The 15,286-nt window shown below is 47.6% G+C and overlaps 1 protein-coding gene across 5 annotated transcripts in view; it reads right to left on the minus strand.

The window, feature by feature from the left end:
* GRIK1 (glutamate ionotropic receptor kainate type subunit 1) overlaps positions 1–15,286 on the minus strand; it is a 473,929-nt gene that overhangs the window by 141,372 nt on the left and 317,271 nt on the right. For all 5 annotated transcript variants that reach the window (XM_075335032.1, XM_075335029.1, XM_075335031.1 and 2 more), the window contains exons 7-8: positions 6,398–6,541; positions 2,107–2,214 (exon numbers count right to left, since the gene is read on the minus strand). In XM_075335032.1, coding sequence (XP_075191147.1) covers positions 2,107–2,214; positions 6,398–6,541 — 252 coding nt within the window. The remainder of the gene's footprint in view (positions 1–2,106; positions 2,215–6,397; positions 6,542–15,286) is intronic.

A 15,286-nucleotide genomic window follows, 5' to 3' on the forward strand; every position in this document is an offset into this window, starting at 1 on the left:
AACTGAGCAACATAACTTGTTGGTTTGTAAGATTTATGCATCTGTTAATAAATCCTGCTCTTGTTTGAAGTTTGCAGGCTCTCACTTATTTGCATCTTATCAAACCTGCTAAATCTGCAGGGGGTTGAATACTACTTGTAGGCACTGTATATATAAAAACCCATTTGAGCCATAGATGTCCAGAGATTAACTTATATGTAATAATTATAAATATAAGGAAAAAAGTATTGAACAAATGAAGAAAGAGAAGCTCAAAAAGCCATGAAAAGTCATGACACCAGCTGAAAACTAGAAAACTATCCATCATTAGAAGACAATCCTGACAACTAGTGAAAAATAATATCAGCTGATTCAACCAATGGCTTATAAAAATGTGTCTCATTACCAAGGTGCCACACAAGAAACATCTCATGATGGGTAAAACCAGTGAGCTGTCTCAAGACTTTCACAGCCTTATTGTTGCAAAACATACTTTCGAAGAAGGAAGAATTTCTACTACTAAACTACTGGAGCTTCCAGTGAAAACTGTTGGGGCCATAATTCGGAAGGGGAAAAATAATCATCATAAACCAGCTATGACCAGGTGCTCCTGGCAAGATTTCAGACAGAGAAGTGAAATGAATTATCAGAAGAGTTGTCCAAGAGCCAAGGACCACCTGTGGAGAGCTACACTAAAGGGCACTTTGCACACTACGACATCGCAAGCCGATGCTTGCGATGCCGAGTGCGATAGTCCCCGCCCCCATCGCAGCTGCGATATCATGGTGACAGCTGCCGCAGCGAACATTATTGCTACGCCAGCTTCACACGTACTTACCTGCCCTGCGACATCGCTCTGGCCGGCGACCCGCCTCCTTATTAAGGGGGCGGGTCGTGCGGCGTCACAGCGACGTCATACGGCAGGTGGCCAATAGAAGTGGAGGGGTCGGAGATGAGCGGGACGTAAATATCCCGCCCACCTCCGTCCTTCCGCATAGCCGGCGTGAGCCGCGGGACGCAGGTAGGAGATGTTCCTCGCTCCTGCGGCTTCTCACACAGCGATGTGTGCTGCCGCAGGAACGAGGAACAACATCGTAACATTGGTCCTTCCTAAATTATGAAAATGACCGACGCTACACCGATGATACGATTTGGACGTTTTTGCGACGCCGTATGTGCGTCACTTTCGATTTGACCCCACCGACATCGCAGCTGCGATGTCGTAGTGTGCAAAGTGCCCCTAAGACTTGGAATCAGCAGATACAATTGTTTTAAGAAAACAGTAAGTAATGCACTCAACATTCATGGTCGAACCACACAAGACTCCATTGCTGAACAAAAAGCAGGTTCAAGAGCATTTAAAGTTTACTCAACAACATTGAGGCAAGCCTGGGACAATATAGTCTGGTCAGATGAGACCAAAAGGGCACTCTTTGGACCTCAGAAAAACATAGATACTAGATACAAACTCCAAATTAAGAGTGTTAGAACAAGCTGACTGACAGATTCTCAGTTAACTCATTCTGCAATCAGCAATAAACACTGCAACGCAGAGGCTATAAAAGGCAAACGGTGCAACATTTTTAATGAAAACGAACTGCAAAAATATTTTTGTGAGCCCGTTTAACTAAAAATAAAACTTTCAAGTGTGAAATTAAAGCAAAAAAAAAAATAGAATGTGGTAGTTTGAGAAATTAAAATGTTGAATTTCTGAGCCTTATCCCAAACGTCATCCTTTACTGATTACACCAATGTAAAATGTTGTCATGGCCACAGCTTTTCGGAACGCTCCAAGAAAACACAATTTATTGTATTGGCAGAGTATAGTCGTCAAAGTGGGCGGAGCATGACAAGCCGCTGACTCAGGCCCCGCCTCCTTTATGGTTTAACAACGTTATTTACAGAACATTCATCATTTTATATTATTTTTGTGCTCCTTTTAGTCGTCTTTCTTTATGGCTTCCTTCTCGCTGATATAATTATACATTTAACCCCAGGACATCTTGACAGTTGTGCCTCAGATACACGCGGCGTGCTTATTTATACAATTCCTCGGGCCTTAATAACTATAGTTCTAAGTGATATCCTGGCGGTGAACAGAAAATGGAAGAAGAAACTCCTCAGTACCTTTTCCATGCCGTCCTCCTTCAGGCTAATAATATCCAAGTCAAAATCTCTTCTCAAGCCGTCCGTTCTATTGAAGGTGATCCGACCGGTCAAACCGTCCCACCGCGCCTGGGGACAGATACACAAGAAGAGATATATAAAGCCAGCCGCCGATCCATCACCATCCCACCGCACAGAAATCTCCGGAAAATACAATTCCTCAGAGAACTCCATGTACTAGACAGCTAGAAAAAGCCTCCGCGTCAACATTTCTTTTGTTTACTATGTGTCTCCATGGTTACAGACTACAAACCTGTGTCGTCAGATTATCCATCCATAACGTTTTCCATCATCTCGTATTTTAGTATTTTAACATGAACTACTTACTGGTCAGACTACAGAAGAGTCATAAAATTCCATTAAAAATACCAGTGTGGAAAGTAAGAGTGAAGGAATATAAACTATACGTATCACACAAGGTGGAGCTTTATTGCCCGGCAGCGCAGGCATCACACAAGGTGGAGCTTTACTCCCGGCAGCGCAGGCATCACACAAGGTGGAGCTTTACCTTCCGGCAGCGCAGGCATCACACAAGGTGGAGCTTTACCTCCCGGCAGCGCAGGCATCACACAAGGTGGAGCTTTACCTCCCGGCAGCGCAGGCATCACACAAGGTGGAGCTTTACTTCCCGGCAGCGCAGGCATCACACAAGGTGGAGCTTTACCTCCCGGCAGCGCAGGCATCACACAAGGTGGAGCTTTACCTCCCGGCAGCGCAGGCATCACACAGGGTGGAGCTTTACTGCCCAGCAGCGCAGGAGTGCCGCCCCCACGCCTGTAGCAGCTGGGCTGTTCGGATCCGGACCCGCTGTGTGGCTCGAGGGATCCTCCGGACCCGGGGGTCACGTGGACACGCCAAATGAAAAGGGGGATGTAGTTGTACGGGCTTGGCCGTATTCAGCTTGTGACGCCACCCACGGTGTGTGGTGAAGTGGGACACCACCACTGCTGTTATAGGGACACCCGGGGAAGATGTAGTGGCAGCTGGATGTTAACGCCTCCGTGGGTAGGGATGGTTGCCCCAGGACCCAGTGTCTCTGTGCAGGGTATGGCGATGGCAGGGGCTTGTGCGCCCGGATGGACCAGGGGATGTTTGGTTACTCACAATTAAATGAATCACACAAGTCTTTTGGTAAACCAAGGTGCTGGTGGCCAGCCGCCGCGGCCAGTTGTACTCTTGTCCCCCACCCGGGCTGGTGGTTGCCGTGTTTTCCTCTGCACTAGTTCTGTTGTTTGTTTAGACTTCCCGGTATGGAACATGGGAGTCCGCTCCCGGCTTTTTGTGTACCTGAGGAGCCGTGCCCGCTGACACTGACCCGTGGGATCTATGGGCCCTGGCGGTTGCCCTATCCCTCTCTGTGGGTGGTTGTCTGCTTTTGGGACTTTGGTTAGGACAGGACCTATAAACCTGCCCTCAATCAGTTGAATAGCTAGGCCGTTGGTTCCGGTCCTGGCTTCAGGGTCCGAGTACCCCCTTTGTGCATGGTTTCCGGGTCAGGCCTCTAGTGTCGGTATCGGCGGGCTCCAACCCTGTCCCGGTCCACCTGCCATCTTCCCGTCGCCTGCCGACGGAGACCACCGTCTGCCACCTAGCCAAGGTACCAGGGCTCCAACCCCGCCACCGTTCAACTTGAACTTCCCCTCCGCTGGAGCTACACCTAGCACCAGCCTCCACTCCTCCCAACTTGAACTCTAGACTTCGACTGCTGGACTTGGACTACTTGTTTTCCAGCCCCGGGCTGTCTAGACCCCTAGGTGGGCGTTTACTAACCGCCTGGTCCTACCCACTGGTGTGCCTGTCTTGCCCTGAGGGGGGTGACTAGGGTTTCAGGTCGGCTGTATGTAACCCTGAGAGGGATGGTGTTATGTGGGGGCCTAATGTGTGACTACCTAGTTTTGCCAGGGCATCACACGGGCATCACACAAGATGTAACTTTACTGCCCGGCAGCGCAGGCATCACACAAGGTGGAGCTTTACTCTCGGCAGCACAGGCATCACACAAGATGTAGCTTTACTGCCCGGCAGCGCAGGCATCACACAAGGTGAAGCTTTACTGCCCGGCAGCGCAGGTGTCACGGGCGGCGAGGCGCTGCGCTCGCTAACGCTCGGGTCCGGCGCTGCTGCTGCTGCTCGGTGGCTCAAGCGGTGGGCCGGATCCGGGGACTCGAGTGGCGCTCCTCGCCCGTCAGTGAAAAGAGGGTTGGGTTGTTTTGGGGATTTAGTCCGTGACGCCAACCACGGGTTGTGGTGAAGATGGGCACCACCGCTGCTGGTGATGGGGATCCCGGGAGCGATTGTAGGGAGCAGCTGGGATGTTGTTTTCCCCCTCCGTGGGTAGGGGTTGGTGGTCCCGGAGCCCGGTGGTGTGACGGGGAGGCAGGGTAGGTGAGGTGCAGGGTTGCAGGGACAGCGCGGCGCGGTGCCGGATGACACGGGTGTACTCACTCAGCAAGAGATACACAAAGTCCTCGGTAAACCAAACGGCTGGATGGACGGGTCCCGCAGCCGGCTGCAGTGTCTCTCCCCGGACAGGTGATGGCGGCTGTCTCTCCCTGCACCTTTGTGTACTGTCTTGACTACGATGGGTCCCCAACAGTAGTCCGCTCCCCGGTGTATGGATGCCGGAGGAGCCCGTTTGCCCACAGGCGCTGGCCCTTGGGTCTCTAGCCTTAGGCGGTAGCTGTATACCCTCACGGTGCGGACGGTTGCCTTCTAACGGGTCTTTGGTTGTTAGGAAACCCCTGGGGTTCCTGTCACACTCGGATTTGACTGTTGATCGGCGACTCCAAGCCTAGTCAGCATCCGATGGCCCTGCCTGTATGTGCTGGCTTCACTTCGCTCCCCGGTCGGTACCGGCGGGCCACCGCCCGACCCCGGTCCTACGGTTCCGTGTCGATCCACCACTCCTGCAGACGGCCACCACCGTCTGCCAACGTTGTTGTCAGTGCCTGGGCCACAAACCCAGACACTCTCCACTTCACTCCTCTCACTTCAACCTCCTGAGTAAAACTCCAAACTCTATCTGACCGCTTTTCCCGCCTCCAGGCCTGTGAACTCCTCAGTGGGCGGGGCCAACCGCTTGGCTCTGCCCCACCTGGTGTGGACATCAGACCCTGGAGGGAGGCAACAAGGATTTTATGTTTGGCTAATGTTACTGTCTAGTGGGGGTGGGGGTGTGTGTCACCTGTGACGACCTGGCTAGTCCAGGGCGCCACACAGGCATCACACAAGGTGGAGCTTTACTGCCCAGCAGCGCAGGCATCACACAGGGTGGAGCTTTACTGCCCGGCAGCGCAGGCATCACACAAGGTGGAGCTTTACTGCCCGGCAGCGCAGACATCACACAAGGTGGAGATTTACTGCCCGGCAGCGCAGGCTTCACACAGAGTGGAGCTTTACTCCCGGCAGCGCAGGCATCACACAAGGTGGAGCTTTACTGCCCAGCAGCACAGGCATCACACAGGGTGGAGCTTTACTGCCCAGCAGCGCAGGCATCACATAGGGTGGAGCTTTACTCCCGGCAGCGCAGGCATCACACAAGGTGGAGATTTATTGTCCTGCAGCGCAGGCATCACACAAGGGGGAGCTTTACTCCCGGCAGCGCAGGCATCACACAGGGAGGAGCTTTACTGTCCTGCAGCACAGGCATCACACAAGGTGGAGATTTATTGTCCTGCAGCGCAGGCATCACACAAGGGGGAGCTTTACTCCCGGCAGCGCAGACATCACACAGGGTGGAGCTTTACTCCCAGCAGCGCAGACATCAGACAAGGTGGAGCTTTACTCCCGGCAGCGCAGACATCATACAAGGTGGAACTTTACTCCCGGCAGCACAGGCATCACACAAGGTGGAGCTTTACTCCCGGCAGCGCAGGCATCACACAAGGTGGAGCTTTACTCCCAGCAGCGCAGGCATCACACAAGGTGGAGCTTTACTCCCGGCAGCGCAGGCATCACACAAGGTGGAGCTTTACTCCCAGCAGCGCAGGCATCACACAAGGTGGAGCTTTACTCCCGGCAGCGCAGGCATCACACAAGGTGGAGCTTTACTCCCGGCAGCGCAGGCATCACACAAGGTGGAGCTTTACTCCCAGCAGCGCAGGCATCACACAAGGTGGAGCTTTACTCCCGGCAGCGCAGGCATCACACAAGGTGGAGCTTTACTCCCAGCAGCGCAGGCATCACACAAGGTGGAGCTTTACTCCCGGCAGCGCAGGCATGGCACTAATCAGAATATAAAGCTCTAACTCACCTCCTTAATGAAGTTCATAAACCGAGGTCCAAATCTCCACGGCTTGTGGCGGTGACACTGCAGAGAGCTGACAGTCATCTGGGCGCTGCGTTGTGTGGCCACTGCGACCATGTAGACGGCGTCGTACATCAAGGCGGCGTCTGTCTGTAATAAGCACAGAGGCAGGGGGCATTATATTTTCATACTTCTGACCGGCACAAAATTATTTCCAATCTAGTTCACTTCAGAGACAATTTTCCCGAGACATTTCAAAATTCTATATTGTTGGTCAAAAATTAGTCTTTAGTCTGAAAAACTATTCTACGAAGGAGGTCCAGCACGAGAGAAGCCAGACTGATCGCACGAGCAACGTCTTTGCTTTCTGCCATTCACTGATTACCAGTTTCTTGCTCACGACTCCTCCTAGTCTCTCATTCTTTATGATTACCTCCTCTAACTCCTGTCTGCAGAACTTCTCCTGTGCTGCACCATCTCTGCAGAATTCACTACCTCAGATCATGAGACAGGCTCCTTGGACCCTTTGTGTCAACCCCTTTCCAATGGAAGTGTAACGCCCCTGTAAACGGGTCGTTACAGGGTATTAAATGTTACCCCATTTTTCCCGGGCAGGAGGAAGAAGAGTCCCCACAACACACACTCACATCACACTGGCAGGAAGGAGTTAATAGCTTTTGCAGCATGAAGTTTGTTTTGAGTCCATGACTCATCCTGTCTCGTTAATGAGCAGGTGGCTGGACACAGGCAGGTCCCCATGACAACCAAGGGGAGGGGGGCCTGAATAGGAGTGAGTTTAGTGCAGAACACACAGAAAGTTTGTCAGAAGGTCAGAGGCTGCAGCAGAGTGCAGACGTACACAGGACAGCTCCTGCTGAGGAGATGCCACGAGACCAGGGATGATAACATCTAGAGGAAGGGAATGGAGCGGAGGACTGGGGATCCCTGGAGAAAGTTGTACCCGGTGGCGGTTGGTGGTGTCCGCTACTGGAAGAGAGACAGACAGAATGGCGGCGGGTCCCCAAAATGCTCCATGCCACGGGGATAGCATTATCGCACCGAAAGAGAGAGGGACCCCCAGATCACTCCACTAGCCCCTTCCTCCTACCTGCCCGGGACCGACCAAAGGCTACAGGCGGCGAGGACCAGCACCCGCGTGCGATGTGGAACGGACTTTAAATAAAGAACAACTGGAACCGCACTGCGTGACTGCTGTGAGTAATGCCGCCGCCCTGTGCCCCCGGTGTCTCTGAGGACTGTTGCCCTGGGTCTCATAAACCTCCCAGGGCCACCCCACTCCACCCGTGGGGAGCGATTCCATCCGGCTGCCCGTAACACCTGCCCCGGAGAGAGACTGCGCAGCGGCGGCTGAACACCTGGCCGCAAACCACGGGTGGCGCTGCAAGCATCCCCTGTCCCCGTCCCGTACAGTTTCCTGGGGGAGAGCGATGGCAAGCTCCCCAGGAACCACGTTACCCTCCTTCCATCTGCCTTGTAACACCGGACTGACGGTCGGACTTTCCTTTTATTGAAACCCGCCGGGGGTCACGGAAGCCGAGTCGGGCCACTCACAGCCTGACCCCGAATACCACTGGCCCGGTGACCGTGCGAGCCCTCCAAGCTCCGGCGCGGGCGTTTCAGAAGCTCATGTGGGCAGGGTTCGCTATACTTTTAGGGTATGTTCACACTGCTGTTTCTTTTATATGGATTTTGAAGCGGATCTGCTTCAAAATTCATATCAATAGGTTGTTGAAATGAAATCTGAGAGCAGCATGATGTAGGGACTGAGACCCTGATTCCGGCGATGTGTCACTTAACAGACCGCTTGCTATTTGAATAAAGTCAGTGTCTATTATCACTACAGGACTAGGTGTCTCGTTGCCTCCTAGTCCTCCTGCTCTGTACAACACTAATTAGCAGCTTTCTGCCAATGCACAGTGCACAAAGAAAGCTGCCAATCAGGTGTGTGGGTCAGATTATACAGGGCTCAGCATTCCTAGATCTGCAGCAGAGAAAACTATGATTGTATCACACCTTCAGCACCCAGTAAACTAAGTGACACATCACTGGAATCAGTGTCTCTGTCCCTACATCATCCTGCTCTCAGATGAGGTAGCAAAATACCTGATGATTAAAGAGTATTCAAAGAGATTTGAGAGTTTTTTCATAGGGATTTTGAAGCGGATTCAACATGGTTTTTGACATGGATTTGGAGTGTTTTCTGCTCCAAAATCCACATAAAAACCTTTGCAAATACTCCTTAAATAGGTTTCCTATTCACATGAATGGGAAAACACTCCTATAGTATTTATCTTACTCACTTATATAGCACTATTAATTTCACAGCACTTTACAGATGTGATCATCACTGTCCCCATTGGGGCTCACAATCTAGATTCCCTATCGGTATGTAAAAATAAAAAACAACAAAAACACAAAAATCATGTAACAAACACATAAAAAAGCACCAAAATACTTAGCAGTTTCTAAGTGGTTTTGTATATGGATTTTTGAGCCAGAATAATCCACAGAAAAAAACCCTCTTTGTTATTTTACCCCCATTGTGCACATGGTGTTTTTTTTCTTCCTACATTGTCAATTCCATTTTTTTTGTAAACATATTTGTAAAATTGTAATATTTGTAAAATTTTGTAAAAATATAGAAAATGTGTATCTATTCAAAAATTCACATAAAAAACAATCCAAATACTCTTTGATGAGGATTTTAAAACGGATCCTATTTAAAATCTACCTAAAAACAAATTCAATGTGAACATGCCTTTAGGTTTGGTTTCCGCAGAGGTTTTTGGTGCAGATTTTCTGGCTTAAATCCATGTAAAAAAAATATCAAAACAACAAACTTAAAATCGCTTTACATTTATGGCACCTTTTTGGTGTGCATTTTTAGTATATGGAGTGTTTTTTCCCTACATCAAATTTGAAACATTTCTTTCATGCAGAACCACCTCAAAATTTATCATGTAGAAAAAAAGCAGCACAATATGAACTATACAGTATGTTAACACAAAGTTTTGGGTTGGTTTTTTTTACACAAATTATTCCGACTGAAAAAAAATTAAAGATGTGTTCTTTTTAACATGATTTTTGTCCATGGGGAGTTTTTCCTGCTTCAATTGATTCAGTGGTCAAATTTGGAGCATTTTTTTTTGAAAGCCAAAAAAACTCTGTAGAATTGATGAGTTGCTCCTTTTTACTCGTGGAAAGAAAACAACACTAGGGGGGGGTTCTTATTGAAACGGATATTAAAACTTTTTTTATGTAGTTATTTATGAGAATTTTGGAGTAGAATTTGCTCTTAATTGCACATAAAAAAAATTTGGTGTAAAAAACCTTTGGCTTATTTTACTAATTTGAAGAATTTTTTGTGGTTTTTTTGCAGCAGAATCTTCTACAAAATCCATCTAAAAAACAAAAAAAACCCTCGATGTGAACTGTGATGGGGTCCTTCTCCCATATCACACAATCAACAGAGCGAGAGATGATTGAACAAATCAAACATTTGTTCCAAGCAAGTCAGAAGGTTCATCAAATAATCCACTACACAGAGGGTAAAATAGTCCAGGAACACGGATACAGTCCAGTAAGTGATAAATATCCAGGTCTCTCTGGGTAGCCTCAACTTCAACCACAGAGGATAAAATAGTCCAGGAACATGGATACAGTCCAGTATGCGATAAATGTTCACCTCTCTCTGGGGAGCCTCAGATTCAACTACAGAGGATAAATCTTCTTGCTTGTCTCTTGTACTTCTCAGTCAGACTGAATAGTCCCCCAGGTAAACAGAGAGGTTGGCTGGATTCCAGGCCCCCCTCCCAAAGACTTAAGGGGGTTTTACACACAACGACATATCTAACGATATGTCGTCAGGGTCACGGAATTCGTGACGCACACCCGGCGTTGTTAGCGACGTCGTTGCATGTAACAGCTCCGAGCGAGTGTTAACGATCAAACATACCTAATTGTTGATCGTTGACACGTCGTTCATTTTCAAAATCTCATTGGTCGTCGTTCCTGAGGCAGCACACATCGCTACGTGTGACACCCCGGGAACGACGAACTGCAGCTTACCTGTGTCCTCCGGCAACGAGGTGGGCGTGTCGTTAATGCAGCTAGTCACCGCCCCTCCGCTTCTATTGGTCGGCTGCTGTGTGACGTCAATGTGACGCCGCACGAACCGCCCCCTTAACGAAGAGGTTGTTCGCCGACCATAACGACGTCGCTAGGAAGGTAAGTATGTGTGACGGGTGTTAGCGATATTGTGCGCCACGGGCAGCGATTTGTCAGTGACGCACAAAAGACGGGGGCGGGTGCTTTCATAAGCGACATCGCTAGCGATGTTGCTGCGTGTAAAGCAGCCTTAAGGGACAAAAGCCTGGCAGGGGGTGATTAACCTGCAAACAGGACAATGTACACAAAAGGCAAGCAAATGGTAACTGAGCTGAGATAATTAACCTGCAGACAAGACAAGGAATACACAGAATGAATGGAGCAATGCTCCTCACATGAACATACACAAAATGATACACAACCCAAAATATCTCACCATCACATGAACATACCCTAATCTTTTACCACAACCACTTTTATGAACCACAAGTTGGTCCATCATCTGTGTCGGATTTTGCATTTTTCACCTAAATGTAGTTGGCTGCAGTACCAGACACAGACCACAAATAAGAGTGGCGCTGTTTCCACAAATAAGAGTGGCGCTGTTTTCTGAGCAACGTTTTTCTATCCTGCTGCTTCTGTAGTTTCTCTTAATCCAGAAGGTTTTCCCGCACACCCGCTACTTGATTCAGACAGCCGTCTGCTCCAATATTGCACTTGCCTATGTTTTCAAGGTTGTATATAACAGAGGGCAGCTATAAAATATGAGCTGTGGCTGTTACGAATGTCTGATAAATATATAAGTGGACTTGAGCACGTCAACAAACTAGACCTTAAATGAAAATGATGTCTGCAGGCGTGACACGAGAGGAAGAGATAGCGGGAGTGACCGGAGGCCTCTCAGATCAAGGTTAGGATACGACAGCGCCATAGAACCTGGAGAAAATAAGAGAAAAATAAAACCACCGTGAAGTACAAATGTAAAGGTTTATGAGTAGATGCACGGCTTTCTTTTCCCTAAGGTCTAAAAAACAAGATGTCATAAAAAAACAATTCAAAAGTTTTGTTCACAAAGGAGCCCAATTCGACACGGAAAATGGTATCTACTGCTCAACGAGGGGCTTCGGCACCTGGACCACCCCCCATTATAACTTTTCCTGTGTGTTTATAACATGTCAAAACTTGCAAACTTTCCTAACTTTTGTAAACAGAAAATGTCCAAAAATTATTTGATAACTTTTCAGTACTTGCAGGCGCTGCTGAGTTACCTCCACCTATCCTAGGCGAATTTTGTTACCTCCTCACCCTCAAATTTTTTTTAAAAAAAATTGACCTCCAGATGTTTTGAGTTCATCTAGTCCATCGGAGGCTTTCTTAACCCTTGTCTGGTACCATGGGATAAATGTGGCCCTATACAGATTGGTACAACTAGTGATTTGTTTCATGGTACGAGTTAAGAGTTAAAAGTACCAGCAAAAACCCTAAATTGGGCCCCCGTCTTTTGCCTTCCATAAAGCCACTATCTGTTTTTCTTTTTTTCTCTTTCTTTTTTACTTTTTCCTCTTGTGTTATTCAGAAGGAAGTCACAACTTTTTTATCGTTAGCCCCTTATTGGTTTCCTTACATTGCTGTGATAGGCTACACAGCCTTAAAGGGGTTGTCCACTACTAGGACAACCCCTTCTGATTCCATATGCTTCCTCCAGGTAAAACAATAAAGCCTATACTCATCTCCTGTACTTTAGCAGACCCAGCGGTGTCCCTGCTTGTGTTCCCGTGGCTCACGTGGGGTTGTGATGTTACGTGAGCCCCTTGTCCAATCAGCGCAGACTTCCTTCTCTCCGCCTTTAGACTAAATGAACAATCAACAGGAAGTGAGCGCTCACTTCCTGTTGATTAACTCATTTTGTCCAAAGGAAGGAAACTGGCCCTGATTCGCTGCAGGGCTCTCATGATGTCACAAGTTGACGTGACCCCGGGCACGGCAAGCCCCGAAACCATTGGAAAGGCGCTTGTAAGAGAGGTGAGTATAGGCTTTATTACTTTACCTGGTGGGAACATGTTGAATCATAATGGGTTGTCCAAGTAGTGGATAACCCCTTTAAGGCCCATTTACATTAACCAAATTGGACCATTAAACGACCACTGTCTACATGTAGGTCAATCGGCAGTGGTTAACTCGTCTGTTTAGACTGAACGATAGATGATTGTTCTGTCTCAATAGAACATCATTTTATCGGCAGCACATTCCCTGCTTCAATAGCACAATGTGCTGCCGAGAACAATGATTTTTAAGGGAATATTCCCATCTCCAAGATCCTATCCCAATATGTATTAGGTGTAATAATAATAATATTAGCAAATACCTCCAATTAGAAATGTAGTATATATTTTTCTGATTCACAATATCACTTACCTCATGTTCAGGGCATTACAGGACCTTAGATATCCATGGTTATGACCACAAGCAACTAACTATCTGACTAACTATGACTATATGCGTGGCCGTAACCATGGATACCTAAGGTCCTGCAATGCCCTGAACATGAGGTAAGTGACAGTGAATCAGAAGGACTATACTACATTTCTAATTGGAGGTATTTCCTAATATTATTATTATTATTATACCTACTATATATTGGGATAGGATCTTGGAGATGGGAATACCCCTTTAAGCTTTAACATTTCACACAATGAACAAACATGCACTGTGCTGGTTGATTGACGGCCGCTCAATCCCAATTATTGGCCGCTCTACGTGGGTCTTTAGTCTTTGTTTCTGGGCCCAATTACAATATCCTTGGATTAGAAAATCTCTTCAGAGAAAGACTTGGGCCCCGATTCAGGGAATGAGGAAAGATTTCTGGCATAAGGAACCCACAGGTCATCATAAAAGGGGCAAGCGATGGCATCACACTCCTTTCCACATTAGCTCTGCCCATTCTATTGGGAAAAACGCCAAAAGTTCACAAATTTTTCTACAACTCCACGCTGCACAAAAATTGTGTACAAAGTGACAAGCCAAATTTTTTCTTATAATAAATCAATTACTTAACATTTAAACATAAATATGTAAAAAAGAAAAACCAAAAAAAAGCAAAAAAAATATTTGGTACCAACACAGAAAACCTAACAATTTTATCCCGGGGCCTATGGACAGCCAGATTAAAAGTTCCACTGTCATACCCGCACTAAGGCCGGAGTCACACATACGAGTAACTCGCACGAGTCTCGCGTCGCAACGCTCGGCATGGCCACACACTTTCCAGACAGGTACGTCTCAGCTGCATATAAATACATGCAGCCGACCCGCTCCTGTCAGGAGAGTGTGCGGCCGTGCCGGGTGATGCGATGCGGGTCAAATGCTAGTGTGACTCCGGCCTAACTGTAAAGCACATGACAGTTCCCTTTGAGAAATGCAAAATTACAGATTTAGAACAATATTAATCTGTAGTTACGACCCCATCCAGGACGTGGCAGTGATCATGCTGTGCTAATAAGTTTGGGTGGAAACGTAACCTGCAGTGTGCGGATTGTAAATGGTAAGAAAGTTACCTTAAAGAGGATCTGTCACTAGGTCAAAAAGGGACAGTTTTTGTTCTTATTTTACTCCTGCTTCTTTTGAGTATTCTGATTTTTTTTTTACCTGCCATAAGCTTGTCACTGTTCCATGATCGCGTGATGTCACTTCAGATGTAGCAGAGCTGGACTCATCATGGGACCCGGTGTAGATTACATCAAACCTGGGTCTTTTTGGGGTTAATAAAGTGGTAAAAGAGGGTTTTTTTAAGTATTTATTTCAAATAAAGGATTTTTGAGGTGTTTGTGTTTATTTATTTTCAACTACAGATTAGTAATAGGGGGGGTCCCTATTACTAATCCAGGGTTTGGTGGCAGATGTGGGCTGCCATTAACCCCTAATTACCCCAACCAGCGCACCAGGGCAATCGGGATGAGTCATGTAAAGTTCTGGGACTGTCACATCTAATGGATGCAACAATACTGGGCGGCTGCAGGCTACTATTCTTAGGCTGGGAAAGCTATAACTATGGGCCTCCCCAGCCAGAGAATACCAGCTGTTGTGAAAGTTATGTTTTGGCTGCTGGGAGGCTCCCTCTGGTGGCCAGGAATGGTTTGGACTTGGACCAGGTGTGTTGTGCAGTGGGTGTTTCCTTTGCTAACTCTCTGCTTATTTAAATCCTGGTCTGATTGCAGGCTGTTGCCGGATGTCATTTGTTCTTTGTATCTCCAGCCTGCTTAATCCTGCTCTACACCACATCTTCCCCAGATAAGTGCTTGCTCTTTATTTATTGTCTGGTTCTTTTATCTGGGTTTGTCATTTGCTGTGGTTGGTTTCACTTTATTTGCTTGCAGGGATTTTCCCCCTCAGTGGATTGTTGGGGAACTCCCTGCAGTTCTGTGTGGAGTATAGCTCCTTTGGGTCCATGTGTTTGTGGCTTGTTGACTTTGTTGTGATTCTTGTTTTCTGTTCATTGGTATGACAAGGGCACCTGGTATAGGACGGAGTTCAGATCGTGCGATCTGAGGGCCTTTTTGTACTATCAGGAAGTTTGTATTTTGCAGGGGTTTTCTCTGGCCACCATCAGTCCCTTTCCTGTCCTTTCCTATTTTAGTCAGCGGGGGCCTCACCTTTTGCTAATCCTATCATCTACCTGTGTATTGTGTTTTTTCTATATCACCGAAGTCTTTGAATTTGGGGGGCTAGCTATTCTTGTCTATTTTCTGAGGCAGAGAGTTATTCATCTTT

Source organism: Anomaloglossus baeobatrachus, chromosome 2 (genome assembly GCF_048569485.1).
Source record: "Anomaloglossus baeobatrachus isolate aAnoBae1 chromosome 2, aAnoBae1.hap1, whole genome shotgun sequence".
In the NCBI taxonomy this organism is placed as follows: Eukaryota; Metazoa; Chordata; class Amphibia; order Anura; family Aromobatidae; genus Anomaloglossus; species Anomaloglossus baeobatrachus.